Source organism: Gopherus flavomarginatus, chromosome 20 (genome assembly GCF_025201925.1).
Source record: "Gopherus flavomarginatus isolate rGopFla2 chromosome 20, rGopFla2.mat.asm, whole genome shotgun sequence".
NCBI lineage: Eukaryota > Metazoa > Chordata > Testudines > Testudinidae > Gopherus > Gopherus flavomarginatus.
The window spans coordinates 16,096,724-16,122,995 of record NC_066636.1 but is presented as its reverse complement, the minus strand read 5'-3'; the positions used below and the strand labels follow the sequence as shown (position 1 = coordinate 16,122,995).

The following is a 26,272-nucleotide window of genomic DNA, read 5'->3' as shown; positions in this document are numbered from 1 at the left end:
GAAACCTTCTTCTAATTTCCAGCTTGTTCACGGCCAGTTTATATCCATTTGCTCTTGTGTCAACATTATCCTTTAGCTTCAATAGCTCTTCCTCACTCCTGGCATCCCCTCCCACCCCCACTGTATATATAGAGAGCAACCATAACTCCGCTCAGCTTTCTTTTTCCTGGGCTAACCAAGCCAAGCTATTCCTGTCTCCTAAGGCAGGCCCTCCTGTCCCCTGATCATTCTAGTAGCTCTTCTCTGCACCTGTTCCAGTCTGAATTCACCTTTCCTGAACATGGCTGACAGGAACTGGACATGTCTTCCAGCTGAGGTCTCCCCAGTGCCTTGTACAATGGTATTAATACTTCTCTCTCCCTACTGATACATCCTAGGGTTGCATTTGCCTTTTTCACAGCTGCATATCATCGGTGGCTCAGTCATCCTGTGATCAACACACACACCCAGGACTCTCTCCTCCTCCTGCTTCCAACCGATGAGGCTCTGGCTGGTAGTAGAAATTCTTCTTATTAGACCCTAAGTGCATGACTCTGCACTACTGAATTTCCACTCATTTCTGTCACTCCTGGCTTCAAGATCATCCAGATCTTCCTGCCTAATAGTCCAGCCATCCTCTGCATTGACGCTGCCTCCCAACTTTGTATTACCAGCAAGTTTCAGCAGCACACTCCTATGTTTTGTGCCAGGGTCATTAATACAAAGATTGAGTAAGATTAACCCCAAGAGCACTCCTTGAGGAACTCCATTAGTCACCTCCCTCCAATCCAATAATGCACCTTTTAGCACAACCCATCTCTCTGATGTAACTAACAGTTTCCTAGCTGGTACCCAGTCAAATGCTTTGCTGAAGTCCAAGTATGTTAGATCTTCTGCAATTCCCTTATCGAAAAAAAAAAATCAGTTATTTTCTCAAAGGCAGCAATCAGGTTAGTCTGGCCTGGTAAATCCTTGTTTCATTATATTCCCTTTATAGGGTGACCAGATGTCCTGATTTTATAGGGACAGTCCTGATATTCGGGGTTTTGTCTTATATACGCACCAATTACCCCCCACCTCCTGTCCTGATTTTTCACATGTGCTGTCTGGTCATCCTACCCCTTTACTGCCACAAAGTTATTCTTTCCTTCACCATTTGTTCTACAGCCTTGCCTGCTACTGAGGTCAGACTAACACATCTGTACTTGCCCTACTCACCTCCCCACCCCACCTTCTTAAATACAGGCACAGTGTTAGCTACTCTCCTGTCAAGCGGTTCTACCCCCGCACAGATTAAATATCCTTGCTGCCAGATTAGCAGTCTCAGGTGCCAATTCTTTCAGAAAGAAACATTCCCCTTCCCAACATGTCCTTAGGGGGCCCTGCAGGGAGAAGTGGGGCCTTTGAGCAGGGTCCCAAGGTGTCCCTGCCCTGGGCAGGGATTACCAGGGATCAACCTGGTTGTATTGCTCTGTACAATTGGCAAGGGAGAGGATTCCAGGAGTGGGGAGAAGGAACGATGCGCCTGCAACTCCTCCCCACAGGCGCCTGTGCTCTATTCCTTCCCCCTTCATTTCCCCATTCAGCAGATCCCCCACCCCCCCGAGACAGACATGGAGGAAGAGTTGGGGAGATTGCCACCACCTTTATTTGTGGAATTTAGACAGCCCATCGTGTACAGTCAGGTTCTGCCAATGGGGCAGAGGAGAAAAAAAAATCACATCACGGAGTAGATAGCTGCCAGAGTTGCATTGGCAATCACTTCTGCCCCTGGTAAGCCTGGGTACACGGAGGGTCCCGCTGGGCAGCACCCTGACAGGATCTGGAAGCAGCCAGCAGGGTTTTCACAAGCTGCTCCAAAGAGGTCTGCATTCTTAAGCTTAGCCAGGGCCAAGCTGAGCCACTGCCTTAGAATGCACTGTCCCCACCTGTCGCTCTGGCAGCTGGCAGACAGAAAGGTACAGATCTGAGTTAATTAATGCCGGGTGTTTATTAGAGAGTGAGGAGGAGGGAGAGGAGAGACAGCTGTGTGCAGGTGTTCGCTTCCGTCGGAGGGGGCTCAGTGCAGATGCCTTTAAGAAGGTGTTTGGAGAAATTCAGTGCGGGAGCTCACAGGCATGTACTGCATAGGGCCTGTAGGCTGGAGGGGAGCTGAAAGCAAATCCAGCTGGGCAGTGTAAATTCCTGACAGATCTTCAGTACCTGGGAGGCCTGCACTGGTCTCACATTATTCAGAGGGGATCAGTGGTCAGAGGAGACTGACTTGTGGTAGCGAGAGAACTGGATGCAGCAAGCTGGGACCAGGGCAGTGACTGTGCTGGCACACTGGGTCAAGAGATTGGGTCTCAGGAAGGGATGTGCAACGCATGCTCAGCTGCTGGACAGGGAGTTAGACAGTGGCTGCTCTAGCACAGACAGCCACTGGCAGGGCACCGGCCTTTAGGAGAACGCTCTTGCCAGCTGAAACCAGAGCCGAGGGGAGTGAGTGTAAGAAAAGGAACAGAGTTCAGAACAGGCCTGGCTCCCCCTTTCAGCGGCACCAGTGAGCGCGCAAGAGTGCTGCTAATGGCACAAGAGTGACAAAGGCCCTTTTAGGGCCCCACACCCCTAATACACTACAAACACTAACCTGCTCATCTACCCTGAAGGAACGCTGCAGCGAGATCTCCCCCGCTCCACCTCCCCTCGCTGCCCACCTGGGCTGGCTCAGTCACTAACAGAGCCTGTGCGCAAGGGAGGCAGAGACCAGCCCAAGGGTTAGCTCAGCTACTGCAGGACTCCCTAGAACCAGCAGTAAGACTCCCCAGTCCTGCCTGTCTTAGGGGACTGGACACAGGAGGAAGAGGCTTGGATCAGTATCTCTTGGGCTGAGGGGCCTGGTTATTCCTTTGAACGAGGATTAGATTTCAGGCCACACAGTCAAAAGGCAACTGGTCCCCCGCCCCGCGAGGGAGCCCTGAACAGCTGGGGCTGCTCCACCAGGACTCCAGCACCCCAGAGGCTAATTATAAAGACTGAAGGCACCAGTTTGGGGAATTCTAGCCCAGAGGTACCAGGGAGGAACCACGTGGTCAGAGTGCTCCAGGCATCTTTGCAGGGCGCACTCTCTTATCAACTGGTATCTCGTTAGACTTTCTGAAAGTCACAGACTGAGGCCATCCTATCTGGATTTTTAATTAAATGTTAATGAACCTGGCATGCTCTAAGCACTGCAGCATTTCCAGGGGGCTGTCCCCCCAACCTACACCCATCACCCTTTCCAATTGGTCAGCTGGTGCGTGTGGCAATCACATGATCCGACACTGGTCACCGCCGGCGCTGGCTGTGTCTGACAGGTTGAGTCCATCGAGGTCAAAGTTCAGCCCAGGTGGCTGGGGAAAGAAGAGGGGAAGGGTTAGCATGTGGGAATGTCCGGCCCAGCCCCCTGTCCGGCTTTGGTGCAACTGGCTGTGAGCCTAGTGCTAGAAGAGGTGCTGGGCAGACGGCATGTAGGCGAGATGTCAGAACCCAGGAGCCCTCGTCTGGCACTTTTCTCCCAGCTCTGCTGCTGGCTCAGTGCAAAACTCCCGCTCACGTCGCTTCTGTGGCTCCACTTCCTTTCGCCCCATGTGGGGGGTAGGGGGGAAGTAATACTGATGCACCTGGGAGCTACCAGACCTAACCTGATGGGCACTTGGACAGAAGAGGCTTTATCCATACAGCAGGTGGGACCTGGGCAGCGGCAGCAAGCTCCCCATGCACACCTGCTCCCGCACCAGCTAAAGTCCTCATCCCGCCTAGGTACCAACTGCAAGAGTCTAACCTCTGTTTGTAGCCTGTCTTGGCCTCCAGCCAACCATGCGCTAGACAGACATGATGTCAGAGAGCTGGGCAGATGGACCAGCTGGGGGTGGGGATCAGCACCGTGCCCAGGCTGCACTCCAGCAGGGAGATGGCCCAGTGTGGACATCAGTTACATTCCCACTGTAATGGAAATCCTGATGCCCCCCCTTCTCCAGCCAGGAGCATCCACGTTGGGTTGCCTCCTTGTGTCACACTGGTTGTCTAGCTGCCCATGGCACACGCTGTCCAGCAAGGCACCGTTACAGCCTCAAGTCACCCCCCTCTGCCTCCCTTCCATCCCAGCACCACAGTAGCGTTCCACCCCACATTGGTACTGGGCCTTTATGGATCTGCCTGCCTACAGGAAGTTACTCATTACTCATATTCAGGTGGGCTGGGTGCTGTGCAAACACTGACACCATCCTTCACAATTGTCTTACAAGCTAATTAGACACAGGGTGGGAGGGGAAACTGAGGCACAGATCCAGAAAGGGACCTGTCCAAGGCACACAGCAGGTGGCAGAGCTAGGAACAGAACCCAGCTCCCCTGACTCCCTATCTGCTAGGCCTCACTGCTTCTTAGCAAGAACTGTCAGGAGTACAGCTTTAGTGACTGCAGAGGATCTCTGGCCACTGAGCAGAGTGGACCTGTGTGTTTTAATAAAGGGTTAAAGTATGTCAGACGGGAGCGTGAGCGACCCTGATTCACAGAACAGCTTCCCCACAACCCCTTCTGTTCCTGCAGCCTCCCTTTATGCTGCACTTATTCGTCCAGCAGAGGTGAGCAAGCTGACGGCCGTCCCGTCTTCCTGCACCCAGGCGGGGTGACCTCTAGCTCAGTGCCTGGCCTGGCTCCCCTCCCAGACTTGCTGCTCTGCAGCCTGCTAGCAAGGGTACACTGCTGAGGTCCCACGCTGGGAGCCGCCTGGCAAGGCACTTCCAGGGCCCTCTCCTTTAGTTGGCAGAAACCCAGCAGCGACACACACACACACGCCTCTGCCCCCAGCAGAGCTGCTAACATGCCATCAGGAGAGAATTTGCACCGCCCAAAAGCCATCTGGGATGCCAATGACACAGCAGCTCTGCCTGCAGATTGGGACGTCGCCACCTTATCCCGCAGAGACGTTGCAAGGTTGTGCTTGCAAAGTGCTCCGGGCTGCTACCAATGTGAATCTCAATAAAGCATTTCATGCCGTTAATCATCGCTGTGCTGTCAGACAGGGAATTCAGCAGCTCCTCCTGCTTAAGCTCCTTGGCCAAGTCGGTTTGAGGAGGAGTGTGGAAAAACCAGCCAGCTCTCCACCCTCTGAGCACCAGGCCGCAGGACACGCCCATCTCCTCAGGCGAGAAGGGTGTGTGGGAGAGGGAGTCGGAAAGTGACCATCTCTGGCCCCTAGCACTGGCCCTACATCACACTCTGGGCAGTGCAGTGCGAGAGGCATCTGGACTGGGCACTTACATGGTGACATTTATCTTCCAGCAATTCTCCCAGCTTCCTCTAGGACCTTCCCACACCCAGGTGGCTGCAGTAAAGCAGTCCTCACAACCCCAAGGCTCTGCAGTCCAGGTGTGCCAGGTAATTTCTGGTGCATTGACAGGGAGCTCCTCAGGGATCCTCTCCTGCACCCCTTCTCCCACCCCACGGAGTGAGACTAGCAGCTATCCACGAGGCATGGCCAAAGAATTCAACGGGAATTACTCCCTTCCTGCGAGTAGGGGAAGGAAGCAGACCTCAGTAGGACAGTTTCAGGGTTGGGGGCTTGAAGGTGTTTGTGCTTCAGCCATATGATCCAAGGGCAAGGGGCAAAGTCCCATCCAATCACAGCATAACATGCCAAGATCCCACAGATTGTATGCAAACAGAGAAAGATACAAGCCAGGTGTTTCCCCAGCTAGTTCTCACCTGCGCTGCCTGCCCTGGGAGAACTCTGGGGAATTAACAGCTAAGCAGAGGGGGGCCCAAGGAGCAAATCTCAGATCCTGATCCACATGGACCCAAAGGCTTTGCTCTTCAGACAGGAGAGGTGGCATCACGTCTCAGCCCAGCTAAGCTTACAAATGGGCAGACTTTGAGATGTATTCTGTTCCGATCCCCAGGAATGCACTCCTAAGGCAGCCTTGGAGTCCTACTGCAGTAAAGCCACAAGCTCACTGCTTCCTCGCTCTGGATGCCAGAGATCCTGACGCTTGGCACCCAGCCCACTGTGCACAGGCTCAGCAGCAAGCCCTGGCACGAGGGCATCGTCCAAACAGCCTGGACCAGCCTTGCCCCCAAATCCTCTCCCAAGAACCCACATCACACCCTGTGGATCTGGGGAGCAAAACAGGCGATGGACAAAGTAATATCTATTGCTCCAGGTAGATTACAGGCAAGAAACTGACAAAGGGTATAGGGGAAAATCCGTTATTTCATAACCAGAGTCCTAAGCGTGTCTCAGGTGCACACTGGAGGATTTCAAGGCAAAAGCACCACCCCCTTAACCTGTGATGAGACTCGCCATCTTCCAGCAGTGTAGCATACATGACACAATTGAGCAGTTCTCATTTGAGTCAGCAGAGGACAGTGGCGCACCAGCTAGCTGATTATAGCACCGTCCCTGTTTTGGAGGGCTAAACTGATCCAAGGACAGGTTAAGAGGGTCTCACAGTCAGCAAGAACCTGGAATAGGACTCCTGGGTTCTATTCCTGTCATACCTCTTTCCCCAAAGGAATTACAGTTCTCCTAGGAGATGGACAAGGTGCTAGACCCCAGAGTTTTATGCTGCCTAGACAAAAGCTACAGCATTAGACCAAACGGCAACAAAGGCAGGCAGAGGACAAGCAGTTAAGGGGTTAAAGATTACATGGCTTGTGGAACTTAATTCCTCCCCTCCATCCCCAACGAGGTGCAGCTCCATGGTCAGTGAAGGGTTAAGAGCAGCCTATTCTCAGGCAATTTATTGTGCCAGTGAACAGCTCCTAGAGATTGTTTTTCCACTCAGCGTCAGCTGCTCTGTAATGCCCAGTAAAGGGAAGAGCCAGGGGCTGATTCATGGCTGTTTTGGAACTCGTAGACATTTTGAAATGTCACTGCGCCTGCCACTCTCGCAAACAGATTGTTTTGGCTCCAGGGCTCCGTTAGTGCTAGGGCCTGCCAGTGAACAGAGCTCAGTTCCACAGATGGCATTCCACAGGGGGCCTCTTTTCCTACCCCCCAAGGTATCACTGGCAACAGAAAGGGGCTCCGACCAAGATGAGAGATGAGCACATGATCAGAATCCAGGAGGACACGTGTTCTCCCCATCCCCACCCCTCTGGTTAAGCCCTCTTATGTGAGAAACTTCCTTGGTGGGAAGGCTGCAGGGAAAGCGATTGTCCCAGCACCTGGGGAAGACCAGCAAACTGGAGCACAGAGAGCCTTTGAGAGCAATTCACTGCTCAGCTAGAGAGCAAGGGAGAGCCAGCGGTACCAAGTTACTCCAGAATGGCCATGGCCTAGTCTACACCCCCCTTTCATACCAGTACAACAATGCCAGTTAAATGTGTGGGATTTTTACAAATACAGTGATACCAGGACAGCCCCTAGCAGGGACATCTGGTCTAGAGGTGCCTTACACTGGAATGGTTTATTCCCCTTCCCTTCTGGGCATAACTTACACTGGGATAAGCACCTTTATACTGATCTAACTGCATCCGCACTACAGCTTGTGTGCGGACAAGCCCTGTCAAAACTATAAAAGGAAGGGTAACAACCCTTCTCTATAGAATTCTATAAAATCCCTCCTGGCCAGAGGCACCAAAATCCTTCTTTTAAGAACCTGATTGATTTTTCATTGTTTTAAGATCCAAGGGTTTTGGATCTGTGTTCACCAGGACTAATTGGTGAGGCTATATGCTCAAGCCTACTCAGGAAAAGGGGTGTAAGGACTTGTGGTGGAGGAATTAGTCTAAATCTGCCCAGGAAAGGGTGGGGGATTAGGGACTTGGGAAATATTTGGGGGAAGGCAGAGTCCAAGTGGCTCTCCCCTAAGATTTGGAACACGCTTGGTGGTGTCAGCTTACTGTTAACCTAAGCTGGTAAATAAGCGTGGGGGTCTTTTACCTGGGTCTCCACATCTGTACCCTAAAGTTCAGAGTGGGGAAGGAACCTGAGAAGCCCTGTGGCAGCCTCCCAGGAGTCTGAGCTCCAAAAACACTGCAGTGGGGCTGAAAACTCGCTTGTCTGCTTCGAGGATGTTCCAGAGCTCCCCCACTGCCGGGCTAGTGCCAGCGCTGGCACGAACGGTGAGAGCACAAGCACAGACCAGCAGCCAAATGTTTCTACCAGCTTGCTTCGACAACGCTGTGAAAGAGCAGACCGATCACTCAGAGGGACACTGCAGGTGCCAGACCAGCAGTAGGAGAATGGTCCAACATGCCCATTGCAGAGACACCTAGGAGCATTGTAAGGCCCAGCTCTGGCAAGGGAGAGCTTGTCCCATGCATATAGCCTGTCACAGCCATACACTCCAGGCATGGCCCAGGCACCAGCTGTGAGACCAGGGACAGGGTCTATAGCTCAGATCTACCTGGGCCAGGCTTGGCTACAACAGATTCTGCCCAGTGTGGGTAGAAAGGCACAAACGTTACACTGGCCCTGGATCAGCCACCTCTAACCCCAGCCTGCAATGCAGAGCCCTGGAGATGGACTTGCCCCAGAGGCCTGCTCCCAGCTGCAGAGCCTGGCCCTCTGGGAGAAGCATGCCAATGCTCGGTTACAATGGGGGTAAGGCAGCAGAGCAGTCTGGTCAGGAACATTACTGCTGGCTGCGTGGAGAAGCAGAAATCAAATGCTACGTGCAATCGAGGCCCCGGAACTATTTCCCAGCTCAGAGAAGCAGGTCCCAGGTCAGTGCTGGCCCCGCCTGCATGACATCCCAACAATAATAAATGCTTTGAGTAGATCTCGAAGCACCTCACTCGCTTATTATCCCAGCTTTCACAGATGTAGAGACGCTGAGAGTCTGGCCCAAGTTCACAGAGGGGGGACTGCGATGGAGTGGGAGTTTGAACCTGGGGTCTCCCACATTCCAGGCTAGTGCTCTAACCACTGAGCTATCCCCAGCTACTCACCCTCCCTACCAGAGGCACAAGTCTGAGTAGGGTGCACAGACAAGCAGCATCTGGTGGATTTGCTCAGGAAGATTTTTCCTTTTAAAAATCCTGCTTCACTGTTCTCCTGGGCAGACCCACCTAATCCTTTCCTTTTGCTGGAACCAGCCAGCATGGGAATCGGCACCATTAGATGACAAAGAGTTCCACCTGACTAATTAGGCCTCTGCCTGTCAGTAGAGCAGATGACTGCAGAATCAGACCCAGGCAGCACCTGATCAAAGCCCTCCAGACATTAATGAGGGTGCACAAGTCCCTTTCTCCCCAGAACCAGCATTACCCCCAGTTTACACTGGAGAATGGAGACACAGAAACGACTGTCCCTGGTCACAGCACACTGGTGTTAGAGCCAGGAGTCAAACCACCACACAGAACTGAGTTCGGATTCTAGCCGCTAGAGAGCTCTCCTTGCTGGGACTATGCAGCGGCCACAAGTTTCCTGTATCCCACCAAGACACTGCTTGATCCCATTGGGAAAGTCAGTCCTTCCATGTCCCCACCAGCCCAAAGGCACTCAGCACTGATCTAGTTGCTGCCTTCTGTTGCTAGATACCAACCAATGGAAAGAAGAATAGTGGAGCAGCTAGAGACAAGGTCCAGGGCTACCTGAGAGCTCTACTATTTCCCAGCAGACTCCTAGCTGAGCCTGCAGATTAGTGGCCCAATCCCTCCAGGTGCAGGAGGCTCTAAATTCCCACTTGACCACAGTGGGGGCTAAGAGTGCCGAGACCAGGGCTGGGAATCAGGCCGTGCCTACAGGAGGAACATACATCCCACACTCACCGACTCTCCGGCCAGCTCCTTGGGAGGGTGCCCCAGGTCCTGGAGCTGGAAGAGAGACAAGAGTATTAAGAAAGAGGAGCTCCAAGCAGCATGTGTCCAGCTGCACAGCACAGCGTGTGAGGGGATGGCTCAGGAAAGGCAAATCCTTGCCTCTCAGTGGCTGGATCCTGGCCCAGCAGAGGTCAGGAGTGAGCTGGGTTGTAACCAACAGTGCTTCTGTGACCTGAGTGACGCGAGTCTTGACTCTCAGCCTGGTTCCTAGCGGACTGATGCTCTCAAAAGCCACCATCCCAGTTGACAGGCCAGGGACCCCTCAGCAGAGCCCAGGGCTGGAAAGGGCGTGCAGGCCCCCAGAGGTAGGCTCTACAAGAGGACAGCTGCTCACCTGCTGCATGAGATCCAACACCATTTCAAAGCGAGCTTTCTGCTCGGCGTCACTGTCCGTAGCCTGCTCAGCCTCGAACTGCTGGCAGATTTTACCCATGATGCTGTGCTGCTCCTGGTACTTTTCAAACTGCTCTTCAGGCAGGGTGTCACGGTGGCTGCGCAGCCACTCAGGGTACTAGGAGCAAAGGACATGGAGATATGGTGACCCTCGAGGCGAGGGGCAGGGTCGTGCCACTCTGCCAGCTCCCAGCCGCTTACTTTTTCCGTGATCTCTTTGAGGGAGGGGTAGAGCACGTCCTTGGACAGGAGATTCTGCATGATGCTTTGCATGATGGGTAAGATATTCCCCTCACCGTCGCCCTCTTCCAGGCCCAGGCCATCCATGGCTTTTGCCAGCTCTTCCTCTGACATGTTGGAGTTCTGGGGAGGGAAACCAAACCCCACAAATGAGGAGATTTGGGTTCACAGGGGTCAGAAAGAGAGCAGGCAACCGGCCCGAGGACTAGAGCACAGAGAACGTCCCTGGGAGAGGGAGGAGTGCCCCTTCCTGTGCCACCATCAATACAAGTGAACGCTCTCCTGGGGTGCAGAAGCGAGACAGTTGTGCCCCAAACACCTCTGCAACCTGCTGCTTCCTCCTCTGGCAACTTTCAAGCTATTTCCCTTCAGGATCTCGTCCCCAGAGGAGTCAGGGTCTGGACCGGAAGTCACATCATCTGAACTGGGTCAAAACACGACCAAGCTCCAGGAATCTCAGCGGATGCTTTACCTGTAAGTCGTTGGCATTCTTAGCCAAGCCGCTGAGCGTCTCTTTCAGACAGGAAGTGAACTCTTGTTGGGATGTCGTGTCACTTCCTGTGGAGATCGGGGGAGAGATGCTAGATCAGACAAATACCCATGTTATTAAACAGGTTAAATTATGGCTCCAAGTTATTAGTGCTTCTATGTATGCAACAGAGAGAATTTCCAATAGCAGATGGGACTGTGGACCCAGACTAGCTTCGTAATAACAATACTTTGCTTTCTCTGCCGCTCTTTTAATCCACAGACCTCAGAGAGCTTCTCAAAAGGTGGCTCAGGATTATCACACCCAATTCTGAAGGCAGAGAAAGAGGACGTGACTTACTTACCCAGGTCACAGAGTGGAACAGATTCAGATTTTCAGTGAGAGTCTTCTTGTCTCATAGAATCATAGAATATCAGGGCTGGAAGGTACCTCAGGACGTCATCTAGTCCCACCCCCTGCTCAAAGCAGGGGTCACAGAGCAAGGCAGAAATGGGAGAACTAGGCCCTCCACACTCTCAGGGTGGTGCAGTGCCCAAGAGACCATGGTGTCTTGCTGACCAGATATTTACTGCTCCTTAGAAAAGAAGGCACATCTCTATACCCTCAGATCTGCAAGGCGGACTGGTCTCCCTGCACATCCAGAGCAAGTTGGAGTCTGAAGACCCTGACAGTCACTGGAAAGAGGCTTCTTGGGGCTGCGGACAACATGCTCAGCTCTGGGAAAACACTCTTCTGCCCTTCAGTTAGGAACGTGAAGAGCGCATGGGTCAGGGACAAGATTTACAGACAGAGGAAACCCAAACTCTCCTGCAGCCTGTGCTCCTCTTTACCTGAGCCCACGGCCCAGACATGCTAGGAAGCTTTGTTTAAAGAAGACAGATTTGCTTTGCATGGTTTTATTACTCTCTTTAAATGCTTGTAAGGGCTGGTCTACCCTAGAAAATTGATACCAGTATAACAACGTTGGTTGGCAGTGATTTTGTATCCATCAACTTACACCAACGCAATCTTTTTTTTTTGCTGCTTCAGCTCAGTGGTTTGAGCAATGCCCTGCTAAATCCAGGGTTGTGAGTTCAATCCTTGAGCGGGTCATTTAGGGATCTGGGGCAAAAATCTGTCTGGGGTCTGATCCTGTTTTGAGCAGGGGGGTGGACTAGATGACCTCCCGAGGTCTGTTCCAACCCTGATAGTCTATGATCTGTATGGGTATGAGGTAAAGTGTACAATGCAAACTTTTGCTGGCATCACGGTGGCCCATACAACAGTGCTGGCAAAAGCATCTAGGTAGATAGTCGTGCTGATGGTGGAATAACCTATACCAGGGGTAGGCCACCTATGGTACGGGTGCCGAAGGCGGCACGCAAGCTGGTTTTCAGTGGCACTCACACTGCCTGGGTCCTGGCCACCAGTCCGGGGGGCTCTGCATTTTAATTTAATTTTAAATGAAGCTTATTAAACATTTTAAAAGCCTTATTTACTTTACATACAATAGTTTTAGTTATATATTATAGACTTACTGGCATGCGAAACCTTAAATTAGAGTGAATAAATGAAGACTCAGCACAGCACTTCTGAAAGGTTGCCGACCCCTGACCTATACCATGAAAAGCACAGGTTTGCCAGAACAAGAGGCATCCACACTAGGAGCGCTTTGCCAGCGCAGCTATGCTAGTGTAGACCTAGTCATATTAAAGTGGTAAAAGTTTTCTAGTGCAGCTATGCCCTAAGCTTTTAGCAGCTGTGTAAGGCTTGCAAGTGAACAAACTGCATCTCAGTATTGTGTGCCATGACTGCATATTTTCTACTACAATTATTTCTGGTCCTCTCTGCCATGACAGCCAGCCAGCATCACTAAGGGAAGTGGTAGTGGTTTGATTTTTTTTTTTTAAATGTTCCATTTTAATACCCTGCTCTCCTGGTGATCAAAAGGAATTGGGTTTAGAAGCACACCTTAGGGACAGATTCTTTGTTTCATGGGCAGGTAATCTGAGTTTGCACAATAAAAGAAGGTATCTGTCAGTCGTTCTTTAAAGAGGGAATCTCATTCACGGAAATCATGGGGCTGGGTTACACAGGCCAGTCAATGAAACCAACAGCTGGCAAATCCAAAACTGATTAAAGGAAACTTTTTTTCACATGAGCCATGGATACTTGGTAGCAGTGAGTTCCACCGGCTACCACTGAGGCCAAGAGTATAGGGAGAATCAGAGAGGATATAACTTTATACGGATAATGAGCATAGCCAATATTAATCTGGTAAATATTAAAAAATAACATTTTGCAAGGGCTATTCACCCTCTGCACAAGCCAGCCACTGACTGTTGGGCTCAGGAGCTAGCTGTGCATGGGACCAGCTGTCCCATACTTGCTAGCCTTCTTGCACCTTCCTCTGAAGCAGCTGATACCAACCACTATTGGAAACAGACACTGCACCTGATGGCCCACAGGTTGGGCCACTCCCATGTTCCTAACCCAAGGCTCCAGACTGTCCCTTGGTTTCATATATTTCACTCTACAGAAAAACTGGTGCAAGTTTGGCCTCTCAATGGCAGCCTGAGGGGTCAAGGGCTGATGGGGTCATGGAGCCAGAACTCTCCTCTTCCCATTCTGGTCAGGGTGGATGTACCTTAGTGGGATGCTTGAGCAGCCACTGCCTGTGCTGGATGATCAATACTACAGTAAGCTTTACAAAGCTCTCCTGAAACCCGTCATCCGATGGTCTCACAGCCCACCAAATGGGAGTTAAGCCCCTCAGCGCCATGAAAAGGTAGCAAGATATCACATGGAGAAGCAACTGTCCTGTGGCCACCCAATGAGCCACTGATAGAAACCAGGAGTCCCGACTCCCAGGCCTCTGTGCTAACCCACTAGGCAGTTAACTCCCCTAATGTTAAATCCAGCTGGCTCCTCCTCCGACAGAATCAATGCCACACAAAGGGTAACAGTGCCAAATCCGCTCCTTACCAACTCTGCCGGCTGCTTCTGACAGCTTCTGGAATTGCTCCACCAGGTGGGGTTCTTCCTCAGCCAGCTCCTTCATGGCCTTCTCAAACTCCGCTGTGGCCTGCGACGCCAGCTCGCTGTCAAACAGGTCCTGGAAGAACTTCTCCTGGGAGGCAAAGAGGGAGTGCTGGAAGGAAGCAAGCAAACCATGGTATCACAGAGCTCTGTGCCCTACTCAGAACAAAATCTTCCCACAGGGACCATGAGATGCACAAGGGTGTTCCCTGAGCAACTGGACAGTACCGAAGGACCACAGGCCAATTCCAGTGCTGATCCAAGCTTGCCAAGTCTCTGAAGTGGAACTGAGTCTCCTGAGAACAGGTTCCTGCACAATTGCCGTTCTGCTCCCAGAAATGGGGAACACAAAGATACAGCAAGAACAAAGACTTGTGAAAACAGAATAAATCAAAGCATTCAAAGTGTTCGGGCTGGGTTCAAATTTGAGGTAGAGATTCGGACCTTTCTACAGGCAGGGAAGTTCACGCCTAGAGGAAATATGACTTGCCTGTGCTCATGTAACCCACATGCCTCCTGGTTGTGGTGTTTTGTCCCATCTAGTGGCACTGAGACCACTTGGAAAGAGATGATGAGTCTTCTCTACAGCCTTAGCTAACAGCCATATGCCTTTTAGCTCATGCAGTAGAGGTTCAAGCATTTAGCTCCAGATATCCCACGTTCGATTCTGCCCACCGGTGATCAGGATCTGTCCGTGTTACACTCACACAGCAAGTCAGTGACAGACCCAGAAATAGAAGCCAGTTCTGACTCCCAGATCCAGCTCTAGTCATTAAAACCCCTCCAAAAACACGGTTCCCACTAGAGCTGTATCTGGGTAAGTCACAACAATCAGAAACAGTGACCTTTGCAACGAATGGTCCTAGACTAGCCCAATCCCCACCACCTCCACCCACTAGGAGTGCCCTTCCAGCTACAGAGCAGGACTGAACAGATGCCACTTCCACTGTGTCCTGACCAAGCCACAGGAAGCATGAATTCCAGAGACAAAGGGCTGGACCCCGAACAACTCTGCCACATGGCTCCCAAGGCCTGATTCTGTGGACAGGCAGCAAGAACATTCTGGCCAATCACAACTGCAGTGACAGGGATCAAGGACAGGCAGCTCCTGAGACAGCAGAGTGCCTAGCCACATGACCAAGCCACTCTATTCATCCCCAAGAGAGACCAGCTGTCAAAGCTACAGCCCTGATTAGCCAGCATATTTGGGAGGAAGGCTTGGCGGGAGGGGGAGTGGGGGGAGAATGGGATGCCAAGAATCCCCAGACAAGAGTCCTGCCCACAAGAGGAAGGGACTCTACCGGATTTGTAAAGCAAGGGGAACTTCTCCCCAAACCCTCTCCACCCTGCACTCAGATGGACTTTCCGAGCTCATACTTGGGCTGCATCGCCTGGCGACTTCTCAGAACTGCAGGCATCCCCAGCTCCAGCAGCAGGGGGCGGCGGTGGGACAGGTTTGGTCTTCTCAAAATCACCGAGTGCACCTTAAAGACAGAAGCAGGAAGAGTTCACTTGCGTGGCTATAATCATGCAGGCCCCAGAAGAGGGGGAGACAGGAGGGGTTACACGAAGCCTGCTAGGAAGCAAAGGCAGCCAGCCCAGGGGCAGCCATGCACACTGTGACAATGAGAAAGCCTTTAAGATACTCATGCTGCAGTGAGGGTCTGTCTACACAGCATTTTTGGAACTAGTCTCCCAGCCTGGGTTAACAGACTTGGGTTAGCAGGGCTCACCCTAGTGCTCTAAAAATAGCTGTGTAGACAGCTGTCAGCCCAGGCTGGGAGGCTCACTCCAAAATACTGTGTAGACACACCCTAAGCGGCCTCAGACAGCTTATACTGAGTCATGCTTTATCATTAAAGCCATTGGCTTGCCAGGAGCTACCCTCACGGCACAGAGCATTCCAAATCCTAGAGTTGCTGCAGATGAGGGTGGAGGGAGATGAACGTCCAGTTCTCACCCTACACTTGGTACTTTAATTTATGCACACAGCTGCATGGCAACATAGCCATGATCCCTGCAGACCCAGCTTTGTGGGGCAAGTTCCGCCTCTCTCATCTAGACGCGATATATCGATCCCCGAATGCTCTCCCTGTCGACTTCGGAACTCCACCAGAGCGAGCAGCGGTAGCAGAGTCGACGGGGGAGCCGTAGCCATCGATCCTGCGCCGTGAGGTAAGTCGGAATAAGATATGTCGACTTCAGCTACGGTATTCCCGCAGCTGAAGTTGTGTATCTTACATGGACCCCCCGCTCCCCACCCCCAGTGTAGACCAGGGCCAGGGATCAAACTAATGCACTGACACAAGGCACCATGCTGAGGGATGGTTAAAGGGACCCAGTCAGGTTAAACCTAATCCAACATTCAGATTTTGTGAAAGATGATTTAAAAAAATTAATAAAATCTAAGCGCTAGTGAAATGTTTAAAGTTCATTTTTAAAAAATGATTTCTGTCTGAACCAAGCTGTGCGTCATGAGGCTGGCACCAGAAAAACTCAAAGGAAATCGGTCAGAAACTCACGATGAACCAGAAGTCCACCTGACTGGTTTGCATCGATATTCAAACTGAGAGGCGTGCAGAACATCAACAAGGAGGACAAAGAACGAGAAGGAAGGCTCCAGTCCTGAAAGCATGTTTAGCTTCACCACTGGCTACTGACTTGACCAAAAGGGGAGCAGGACTATGAATGAGGTCACCAGATATTCAGTGTTTGCAGAACTGGACCCTAAATTCTTAGCATTCATTCAGTTTAGCGATCGAAGATGTTACTATCTAGTTGAGAAAACTTTTTAGTATTATTCTGTAGTGTGACAGTGTCCCTTTAAGGATTCAGATTCCTGTAATATAGCTATCTGGGTCAAATCTTAGAGCTTGTTGCAAACATAAGGAAAGTTAGTGAAGTGACATTTACAGTGTGATCCCTGCTGACTAAGAATTACCCAGATCCTACCATTTGTTACCTTGTTTCCCCCACCACAAATTGCTTGTTTGTCTCATCCATACTCTATGCCTTGGCTTTTGGGTGTCAGCTCTGTGGGGCTAGGGCTGCCATTTCTTATACACAGCACCTAGGACAATGGGGCTCGGTCTGGTTAGTCTCTGGGCCCTACTGCAATATAAGATAAACCACCCCCAACAATGCCAACAACAAAGATCAGTTCATCCACTGAAATGCCATTGCCTCTGGGGTGAAGCTTGGCAGCTGTTTAACAGCCACATAAATAAATTTAAAACACGGGAGGGACAAAATATCTTGTATCTAAATGAAGCCACAAGGAAATCTGAGCTGACACTCTGTAATCATCTAAGCAGCAACTCAACCCCAATAGAGTTAATGGCCAAGCTCCTGTGAAAATGCCAGGGAGTCCATAACAAGCCCAGACGGCTGGGAACTTTCACTTCTCTTCCAGAGGTCACATCCCTCTGACCAGCATGTCCCAACCCTTGCACTGGGTGTAGGAGAACTGGGAAGAGGGTCACCCACTGAATCTTCCCTGAAGTCTCCCAAACTCAGTTAGTGACCAAGGCCAATCTAGCAGCTTGAGAGAGCCAAGAGGGTCAAAGACCAGCTGTTGGCAACAGATCCTCCTAGTCAGCTGAGATCTCCTACCCCGGACTAATACCATGGCACAGACCAGGCTCTGACAGCCCTGGGGAATCGCTGTTATTTCTACCCAGTAGCCCCCAGTTAGGGGCAGGGCCCCAATTCACCCCATCATATGGCCCTTGTTATGTCCAAGATGAAGGCTATTTACCAGTTTTACACACCCCCAGCCCGGGTCTCCCGGCAGCCCCCCGAAATCCCAGTCCCAAGACAGGGAGCGTCCCTGGGGCAGTGAAGGTCGCAGCAGGGGACCCACCCCAGCCCCACCGGCTCCTCCAGCCGCTGAGCCCCCTGGGCCGGGCTGGCTGCGAGCACAAGCCAGGCGGGGAGTCTCACGGGGCTCGGGGCCCCCCGAGGCCCCTGCGGACACCGCCCCGTCCTGTGACGGGGTCCCCAAAGGAGGGAAGCCCCCGCCCCCCATATGACCCCCCCAGGATCCCGGCCCCCTTACTGTCCAGCAGCTCGTCCAGCTCCCGGTCCGGGCCCGCCTGCCCGGCGCCCGCCGCCGCCGCCATCTTCCGCCGCCGCCTCCTGCCGGCGCGGGGCGGAGCTGATCGGCCGGGCCCGGATCGGATCCGCCCTGTGGGGCGGGCCCGGCCGCCGCCGCCAGCTTGAAAGGGCGGGGGCCGGAGTGTGCTCGGCGATGCGCAGGGCCTGCTGGGCCGTCCCGTCCCGTCTCGATCGTCTACTCCCGCCCGGGACAGCCCCCCCCGGCCTGGTCCTCCCGCCCGAGCCAAGCGCCCCTCGCCCCATCTACTCCCGCCCGGGATGCCCCCCCCCGGTCCCTCCCATCTGTTCCCGCCTGGGACAGCCCCCCCCCCATCTATGCCAGCCCCCGTGGCAGGGCCTGGTTCCCCCTCTACTCCTGCCTGGGCCAAGCCCCCCCCCGGCCTGGTCCCCCCATCTACTCCCGCCCCTGTGGCAGGGCCTGATCCCCCTCATCTACTTCTGCCTGCGCCACTCCCCCCTGCCCCCCTCATCTACCCCGTCAGGGCCAACCCCCCCCTTAGGCCTGGAACCCCCCACCTGCCTCCACAAGGACCTAACGTTCCCTAACTGCCCCTGCCAGGGCCTGGGCCCCCTCTTAAGGCCTGGCCACCCTCACCTGCCCCCTCTTATGGCCTAGCACCCCCGATCAGGCCTGACACTCTCCTGCCAGAGTCTGGCACCCCCTGACAGCCCCTTAGGGCCTGGCACTCCCTATCCCCCCCTTAGAGCCTGGCACCCCACACCTGCTCCCTTAGGACCTGGCACCCCACACACACACACGGCCTGGCACCCTCCTCCCCCTCTTGCCAGGGTCAGGCACAGAACCTGCCCCCACCAGCAGGGCCTGACAACAAGGGGACAACTAGAATTTTCCTAAGGGGCGAGCCCTGCCATTATGCCAGCCAGCTCCAACCAGGGGGCAGGGAGGCTCTGCCCTCCCTCACTCCCGTATTTGCCCCTGCCTGATGTTGGAGTTTTCATCCCTTGCCCCCCACTGCCTGCTTTCACTAGCCCGTGGCTCTGGGGCTGATACTGACCCTCTTGCCCTCCTGCCCCCTTCCAGCAGAGGGCATCGTGGCTCTGGGGTCCCCATGTCCTCTGCCAGCTGGAGCCCAGGGGCGCCATAGTGATGCCTCGTTGCCCCTGACACCCCTGCACCTAGTGGGTTTGGAGGTGGGGGTGGGAGCTAACCCCCCTCATGAACGGTGCTGCTGGGCTCTGGAACAAGAAGCTGCTGCCATTTGGCTCTTTAGAGTTTCTATAACAAGTGTGTTTATTCTGCTCAGAACTGTTCAGCAAAGGGGCAGCGCATGTAAGGCCTCTCCTCACGCCCTGCCTGCAGGGTGCCTCCCTTACCACTGCAGGACCCCCTAGTCCTCCCTGAAGAATGGGCTTTGTGTCCTAGCAGTGACTGTCACAGGAGGTGGGAGTGATGTGTCCAAAATGCAGCCACCGCTGGGGTGGAGGGCAGCAGACAGGTACACAACAGCTGGGGCAGGGACATTTATGTCAAGGATTCTGGGGGAAACCACGTGAAATGTGCCCTGGATGCTTCACATGTGGAATAGACAAAACCTTGGTGTTTAAGGACTCACTTAAAGGATCCCTGGCCCCCTACTTCCCTCATTTAAAGGGACTCTCCCTCTCTCCTGTGTGTAGCACTGAGACATTTAAACCTCCCCCCTTCAGGATATGTCTGCACTGGAGCTGGAGGGGTAATTTCCAGCTCAGCAAGTCATACCCACACTAGCTCCAGGCTCACCCATGCTAGCTCTGGTCATGCTAGCATGCTGAAAGCAGCAGTGTAGCCACTGCAGTGAGAGCAGCAGGACTGTGTAGCTGCCTAAATATGCAGGGCCAGTGCAAGGATGTTTTGCACCCTAGGCGAAACTTCCACCTTGTGCCCTCCACCGTCCCCGAGCCCCCACCCTGAGGTGTCCCCCGCCCCCCTGTGGCAGCTCCCACCCGCCCTGAGGTGCCCCCCCGTGGCATCTCCCCATCTCCCCCTCTGCCCTGAGGCACCCTCCCACCCCATGCCCCAGCTACACCTGCTCCACCTCCACCCCGAGCACGCTGTCGCTGCTTCACTTCTCCCGCCTCCCAGGCTTGTGGTGCCTAAGCAAGCTTGGGAGGCGGGAGAAGTAAAGCAGCGACAGGGTGCTCGGGGGAAGGAGGCAGAGCAGGGGTGAGCTGGGGCGGGGAGTTCCCCCGTGTGCCGCCCCCCCTTACTTGCTGCAGGTGGCCCTCCCCGCGTCCCCCTACCCCAGCTCCCTCTGCCAAAATGCTGGTGGTGACCGGGGTGGCCGAAGATCCGGCCACCGCAGTTACTGCTGAAGAAAATGCCGCCCCTCAAATCCTAACGCCCTAGGCGACAGCCTAGGTCGCCTAATAGGTTGCACCAGCCCTGTGAATATGTATCTAAGGTTTCAGATGGGGTAACTGGGGCAGCTATCTTGTACCACTCTCACGCCACCATGACTACACTTCTGTGTTTAGCTCAATCAACGCTAGTAGGTATGTCTCCCCGGTCTGGAAATGACACTGCTAGTTGCGGTGTATATGTATCCTCAGGTTGGCATAAGGGCTCAAATCCTCAAAGGCATTTAGGCTCCTAACTTCCATTGAAATCGGTGGTACCCACATACCCTTGTGGATCTGGGCCAAGGGGATAAGGAGCATTTTGTGAAGAGGCATTTGTGGAAGCATCCACTAGGTGGCACCAGAGCTCTTTGAACCCACATGAACAGCAAAGCTAGTGGCACTTCCAGGCTCCTTTATAGAGGATGCACTTGGTGCTGGATTGTCAGCCAGAGCTGCTCACTCTGAGATTCCCACTAGAGGGGGCTGCGAAGCTCAGGGCCTAGAGTCATGGTTTGCACCAGATCCCTGCAGGGGGACTGGGATCCCGCGCGTCCCATCCTAGGGTTGCCAACAGACAGTCCCTTATTACAAGGGACATCACTTATTTTTTCATTTCTGTACAACGATTGGGAGTTCCTGAGCATTGCAAAAAGCAGCAAGAAATACCCCTCGTGAACGTAGGTGAGTTCTGCTTTTTATAATAATAATACAATGATCATGATAATAATACCATTGGGAGGAGGGATGGGGTTGGGGTGCTAAGAAAACAGTTCCTTATTTCTGAAACACAAGGATGGCAACCCAGTGCAGGACCCGCTGCCATCATAGGACGGTTGGATGATTGGAATGGTTTAAAGCCAGCGTTCACAAACACAGAGTTATGGTTCTCCCGGGAAGGAGAAGAGACATAGACAGGAGTTGCTGTGTTGTTAGTTCCATTGTACCAGCACTTCAGGAGCTCTGCTCTGATGCGCAGAGCGCCAGTCCTGCCCAAGCACTGAACGCCTCCTACACGATACTCCTTGATAGCACGACTGTCCTCCCCAATGCGATCCTCGAAGCATTGGCCCAGAACTTGGGCAGGCTGAGGATCGGCAGATATTCATGATTCAAGCTGAAATCATGGGCGATCTTCTGCTCAACTTTCTTCACTGCTGGCAGGACCCAGGGCTGCCCCTCATCTGTGCAATTGACACCCAGCCCCAGATTGACTTTCCGTTGATCCCCATCCTCCCGGAAGTCAGCTGTGATCTGGAACATGGCAACGGGCGGGGTCTGCAGGACAGAGACAAAGACGGAGCTGGCAGTCATGGCTCTGCGCTGCTGTGGCACCGGTTTACAGAGGCTACTGCTCAGAGGAGACTCTCACCTTCAGCGGCACGATTGGATAGGACATTTGGAAAAAGGCAAATATAGTGCCCATCTTTAAAAAAGGGAAGAAGGAGAATCCTGGGAACTACAGACCGGTCAGCCTCACCTCACTCCCTGGAAAAATCATGGAGCAGGTCCTCAAATAAACCGTTTTGAAGCACTTGGAGGAGAGGAAGGTTATCAGGAACAGTCAACATGGATTCACCAAGGGCAAGTCATGCCTGACCAACCTGATTGCCTTCTATGAGGACATAACCAGCTTTGTGGATATGGGGAAAGCAGTGGATGTGATATATCTTGACTTTAGCAAAGCTTTTGATACAGTATTCTTGCCAGAAAGTTAAAGAAGTATGGATTGGATGAATGGACGATAAGGTGGATAGAAAGATGGCTAGATTGTCGGGCTCAACGGGTAGTGATCAACGGCTCAATGTCTAGTTGGCAGCCGGTATCAAGTGGAGTGCCCCAAAGGTCAGTCCTGGGGCCGGTTTTGTTCAACATCTTTATTAATGATCTGGATGATGGGATGGATTGCACCCTCAGCAAGTTCGCAGATGACACTAAGCTGGGGGAGAGGTAGATATGCTGGAGGGTAGGGATAGGGTCCAGAGTGACCTAGACAAATTGGAGGATTGGGCCAAAAGAAATCTGAGGAGGTTCAACAAGGACAAGTGCAGAGTCCTGCACTTAGGACGGAGGAATCCCATGCACTGCTACAGGCTGTGGACCAACTGGCTAAGCACTAGTTCTGCAGAAAAGGACCTGGGGATTACAGTGGATGAGAAGCTGGATATGAATCGGCAGTGTGCCCTAGCTGTCAAGAAAGTTAATGGCATATTCGACTGTATTAGTAGGAGCATTGCCAGCAGATTGAAGGAAGTGATTACTCCCCTCTATTCGGCACTGGTGAGGCCACATCTGGAGTATTGCTTCCAGTTTTGGGCCCCCACTACAGAAGGGATGTGGACAAATTGGAGAAGGTCCAGCGGAGGGCAACGAAAATGATCAGGGGTACGGGGCACGACTTATGAGGAGAGGCTGAGGGAACTGGGCTTGTTTAGTCTGCAGAAGAGAAAAGTGAGGGGGGATTTGATAGCAGCCTTCAACTACCTGTAAGGGGGTTCCAAAGAGGATGGAGCTCGGCTGTTCTCAGTGGTGGCAGATGACAGAACAAGGAGCAATGGTCTCAAGTTGCAGTGGGGGAGATCTAGGTTGGATATTAGGAAACACTATTTCACTAGGAGGGTGGTGAAGCACTGGAATGGGTTACCTAGGGAGGAGGTGGAATCTCCATCCTTAGAGGTTTTTAAGGCCCAGCTTGACAGAGCCCTGTGTGGGATGATTTAGTTGGGGATTGGTCCTGCTTTGAGCAGGGGGTTGGACTAGGTGACCTCCTGAGGTCCCTTCCAACCCTAATCTTCTGAGATTCTATGAATAGTGAGAGCAGGTAAAATGTACTTTGTTGCGGGCAGGATTGGGTAGGCAACAAACCCAGACTGCAATAATTTGCAGGAAAACAAACTGCAAGCTTACCTACACCTCCTGGTTAAGATGACCTTATTGTCGATCACTTAGTTTGAGCCTTGTTTTCAAATTTATTTCTCTCAAAAACCTAGTGCTGCAAGCAGTTTTTCCATTCAATGTTTTTCAAAAGCAATAATAATCCTGACATATAAATAACTTGACTGGTATGTTTCAAAGTTCTAAAACAAGTATTTAAGCGGTATAAAAACTTCCAGTTTTTTTTAAACAACTTTCTTTTTATGATCATTAAAAAATTCTGCACATTTTAAGGCAAAATTGTAGCGCAATGTTTTGACGTCCCGTGCAATAGACACCCAACAGCAGTTTGTCATAAAGTGAATTTCAGCAATGTAAAGCGAGGTTCTCTTTTTTAACAAAGGTTTTAATTCTTAAATTTAAGAGAGGAATAGAAAGAGATTTGATGTCTATTACAACAGGAGTTAAAGTATTTTTACATAATTTAAGCAAGATTTGTTTTATTTTTTAGTAGTAAAAATTGTGTCTGAATTCTATTTAGATATATATTAACCGACTGTTGCTGGTTTTTGTTCGTTAGTAGCATGGGGAAATTTGTCTCTCTTGCAGGGTTTGTGGGATCTAAGGCTTTTGCAGGTGGAGATGGGATAAAAACGTAAGAAACAATGCAGGAGCGGGTGGGAATGGGATAAAAAAATAGTCCCACGCAGGGCTCTACTCTCATTCTCTAGCAGACCTGCCAAGTCTTCCCAGACCCACAGGAGCTTTTTGCAGCCAGGAAAGCTTTCTTTCAAAAGCTCCCAACAAGCAAGATGCAGGAAGGAAATTTCCAGTAAGCTGTTTGACTAGAAGGGGATAAAGTATGTGTGTGTGTGTTTGGGAGGGGGCTGATTTAGTGGGGAGGGAGTGGGGCCAGTAACATAAATTTACTGCAGGAAAAAAAAATCCAAGCATCAGTTAATCATTTGCACAGACTGTGCAGTTACAGCATCTGGATGTTGAAGCAGGAATACAAAGCTGTTTTCTGTACATGGAATAGACGGATACTCCAGCTACTCACTCACTCCGCATTTTTCCAGATCCGATAACATCTGGGATTCAAATCAACACTTCTGTCTGTGCAAACTGTTTTATTCTTACGTCTCCTTCATTTTCACGCCTAGCACAATATTGTGGTATGTTACATGGCTTATCATCGATCTCTACCCATTTCACTGTTTCAACCCTCTGTGGTTTCATCATGGCCTATGTGATCTTAACAGGTTTCCAAGGCTAAGCAGGGTTGGTCAAGCCTGGTCAATCTTTAGATAGGAAACCTCCAAATCTAATCACAGGTGCTACAGGAAATGGTGCTGGAAATTCAGAAGGGGGCACTCTTTCTTTTGAGTCATGCTGAGCCAATGCCTGGGTATGGTGTTCCGGGTGCTGTGCTAATGAAGGTGCCCTGTGTCAGATGAGAGATTTAAGGTCCTCACATCTTGTGGTCACTAAAAAGCCCACTGCTCTTTGCACAGGGGGAAGTAGGTCATTACCTAGAGCTGAGGAAATAATTTATCACCTGAATTTTGCCTTTAATTCAGGTTGTGAATTGTCAGCAGCTGGAATGTGACATGCACAAATCCCTCCTGGCGATCAGGGCAACTTCTCTCCAAGGTATTTGTGACACAGCAGGTTTGTGTCCATGTCGTTCAGATGCCAAGGAAGGAAGAAATTCTCACGCCAGGTCACTGACTAGGAGTGCGATGAGTCTGCGATGATTTATACTGGCTGTGTGTTCAGCAGCGCTCCCTTCAGCCAGGTCCTCATGCTCAGACCACCCCAGTCCCTTTGCCTGACCAGGCAGGATGATAGCCCCAGATACCGATGACCTGCCCTAACAGCAGCCGCGACCCCCACCTGGGGAGATGGGGGACCAGACATTCTGGAAAGTCCCCCCAAAGTGTCCCCTCTGCACCAATAATTTAAATGCCCAGCCCCAAACCCTGCCCCTTGCCCATGTCCCCCCACATAGGGCAGCTGGTCAGGGATCTCAGCTCCATACAGGGCCCTTTATTATTCATAGAGCCCCATAGCTGGGCATGTCATTTGGCAGATGGATGTCTGAGTTACCCCTTCCTGCGCTTGGGGCAGGGACAAAAGGATGGGAAACAGGGCTCTAAATTGCGTTCTGGATCTGGGCAGGATCCAGGGATGAACTAGAGCAGCCTGCATGTCATTTAGGAATTAAAAACAATCTAAGAGACAATTTATGCTGGCCTCAAACGAACAGCAACTTTGAGGAAGCTGCTAAGGGTTGCTGCATACCCTGAAAATAAAGGCCAAGTCAAGGGAAGGAGACACAAGAAAAATTGTCCCCTGGACCAAGATAGGGATAGGTGTGTTTGTGATGGATGGCAAAACATGATGTATTTGTCCTGGACTATTATTCTCACTCCCCTGAGACAGTCTTACTAGAGGATACTACAGCTAAACAGTGCCTTTCCAATCTGGTTTTGCTAGACATGGTATGTGTGACATAGTAATGTATGACAATAGGCTAGTTTGGTGGGCATAAGTTTAAGCAGTTTGCAGTAAAGTTTGGGTTTAGATATGTGACCACTAGTCCCTGTTATTACCCCTGGGGGAATTTTGGCCCAAAAATTAAAAATTCTACACACAATATTGTAAAATTCAGCATTTTTTATTTGTCAAAATAACACAATATAATCACACCAATTTCAATTATTTTGGTAATTTATTTCAAAATACCTGTCAGCAAGTCTATCTGTAGCAATACAGATAATGAGAAAGATTCAGGAAATGTTTTTTGTCACATAGATTCCTTACCAGGCTTATAAATACGGAACTTTGAGTAGATGATTCCCTGTTCTGTTCATTCCCTCTGGGGCACCTGGCATTGGCCACTGTCGGAAGACAGGACACTGGGTTAGATGGACCTTTGGTCTGACCCAGTCTGGCCGTTCTTATGTTTGTTTAAACTACAATACAGAGTCATATTTACCACCCATCTCAGAAGCAGTGCAAAGGCTTGGGGGAGT

The 26,272-nt window shown here is 51.7% G+C and overlaps 1 protein-coding gene across 2 annotated transcripts; it reads right to left on the bottom strand.

Moving 5' to 3' along the window:
* Nucleotides 1-1,604: 1,604 nt before the first annotated feature.
* On the bottom strand, nt 1,605-18,041 carry PEX19 (peroxisomal biogenesis factor 19). Of its 2 annotated transcripts, none has more exons than XM_050929942.1 (8): nt 17,965-18,041; nt 15,285-15,391; nt 13,854-14,019; nt 10,872-10,957; nt 10,361-10,522; nt 10,101-10,277; nt 9,716-9,760; nt 1,605-3,350 (listed from the first exon to the last, which is right to left on the bottom strand). In XM_050929942.1, the coding sequence occupies exons 1-8, from the start codon at nt 18,026-18,028 to the stop codon at nt 3,267-3,269; spliced, it is 891 nt and encodes a 296-aa protein (XP_050785899.1). In that variant the 5' UTR covers nt 18,029-18,041; the 3' UTR covers nt 1,605-3,266. The 2 variants fall into 2 exon arrangements, with proteins under 2 accessions (XP_050785899.1, XP_050785900.1); XM_050929943.1 differs by having other exon boundaries at nt 13,854-13,998.
* Between the last annotated feature and the right edge of the window lie 8,231 nt (nt 18,042-26,272).

Excerpts from the sequence above, each read along its gene's own strand:
- PEX19 (XM_050929942.1), bottom strand. The coding sequence starts at position 18,028 with ATGGCGGCGGCGGCGGGCGCCGGGCAGGCGGGCCCGGACCGGGAGCTG. Across the intron at positions 9,761-10,100 it reads TGTTGGATCTCATGCAGCAG|CTCCAGGACCTGGGGCACCC; the intron begins GTGAGCAGCTGT and ends TCTCTCTTCCAG. Across the intron at positions 3,351-9,715 it reads AGGAGCTGGCCGGAGAGTCG|CCACCTGGGCTGAACTTTGA; the intron begins GTGAGTGTGGGA and ends TTCTTTCCCCAG.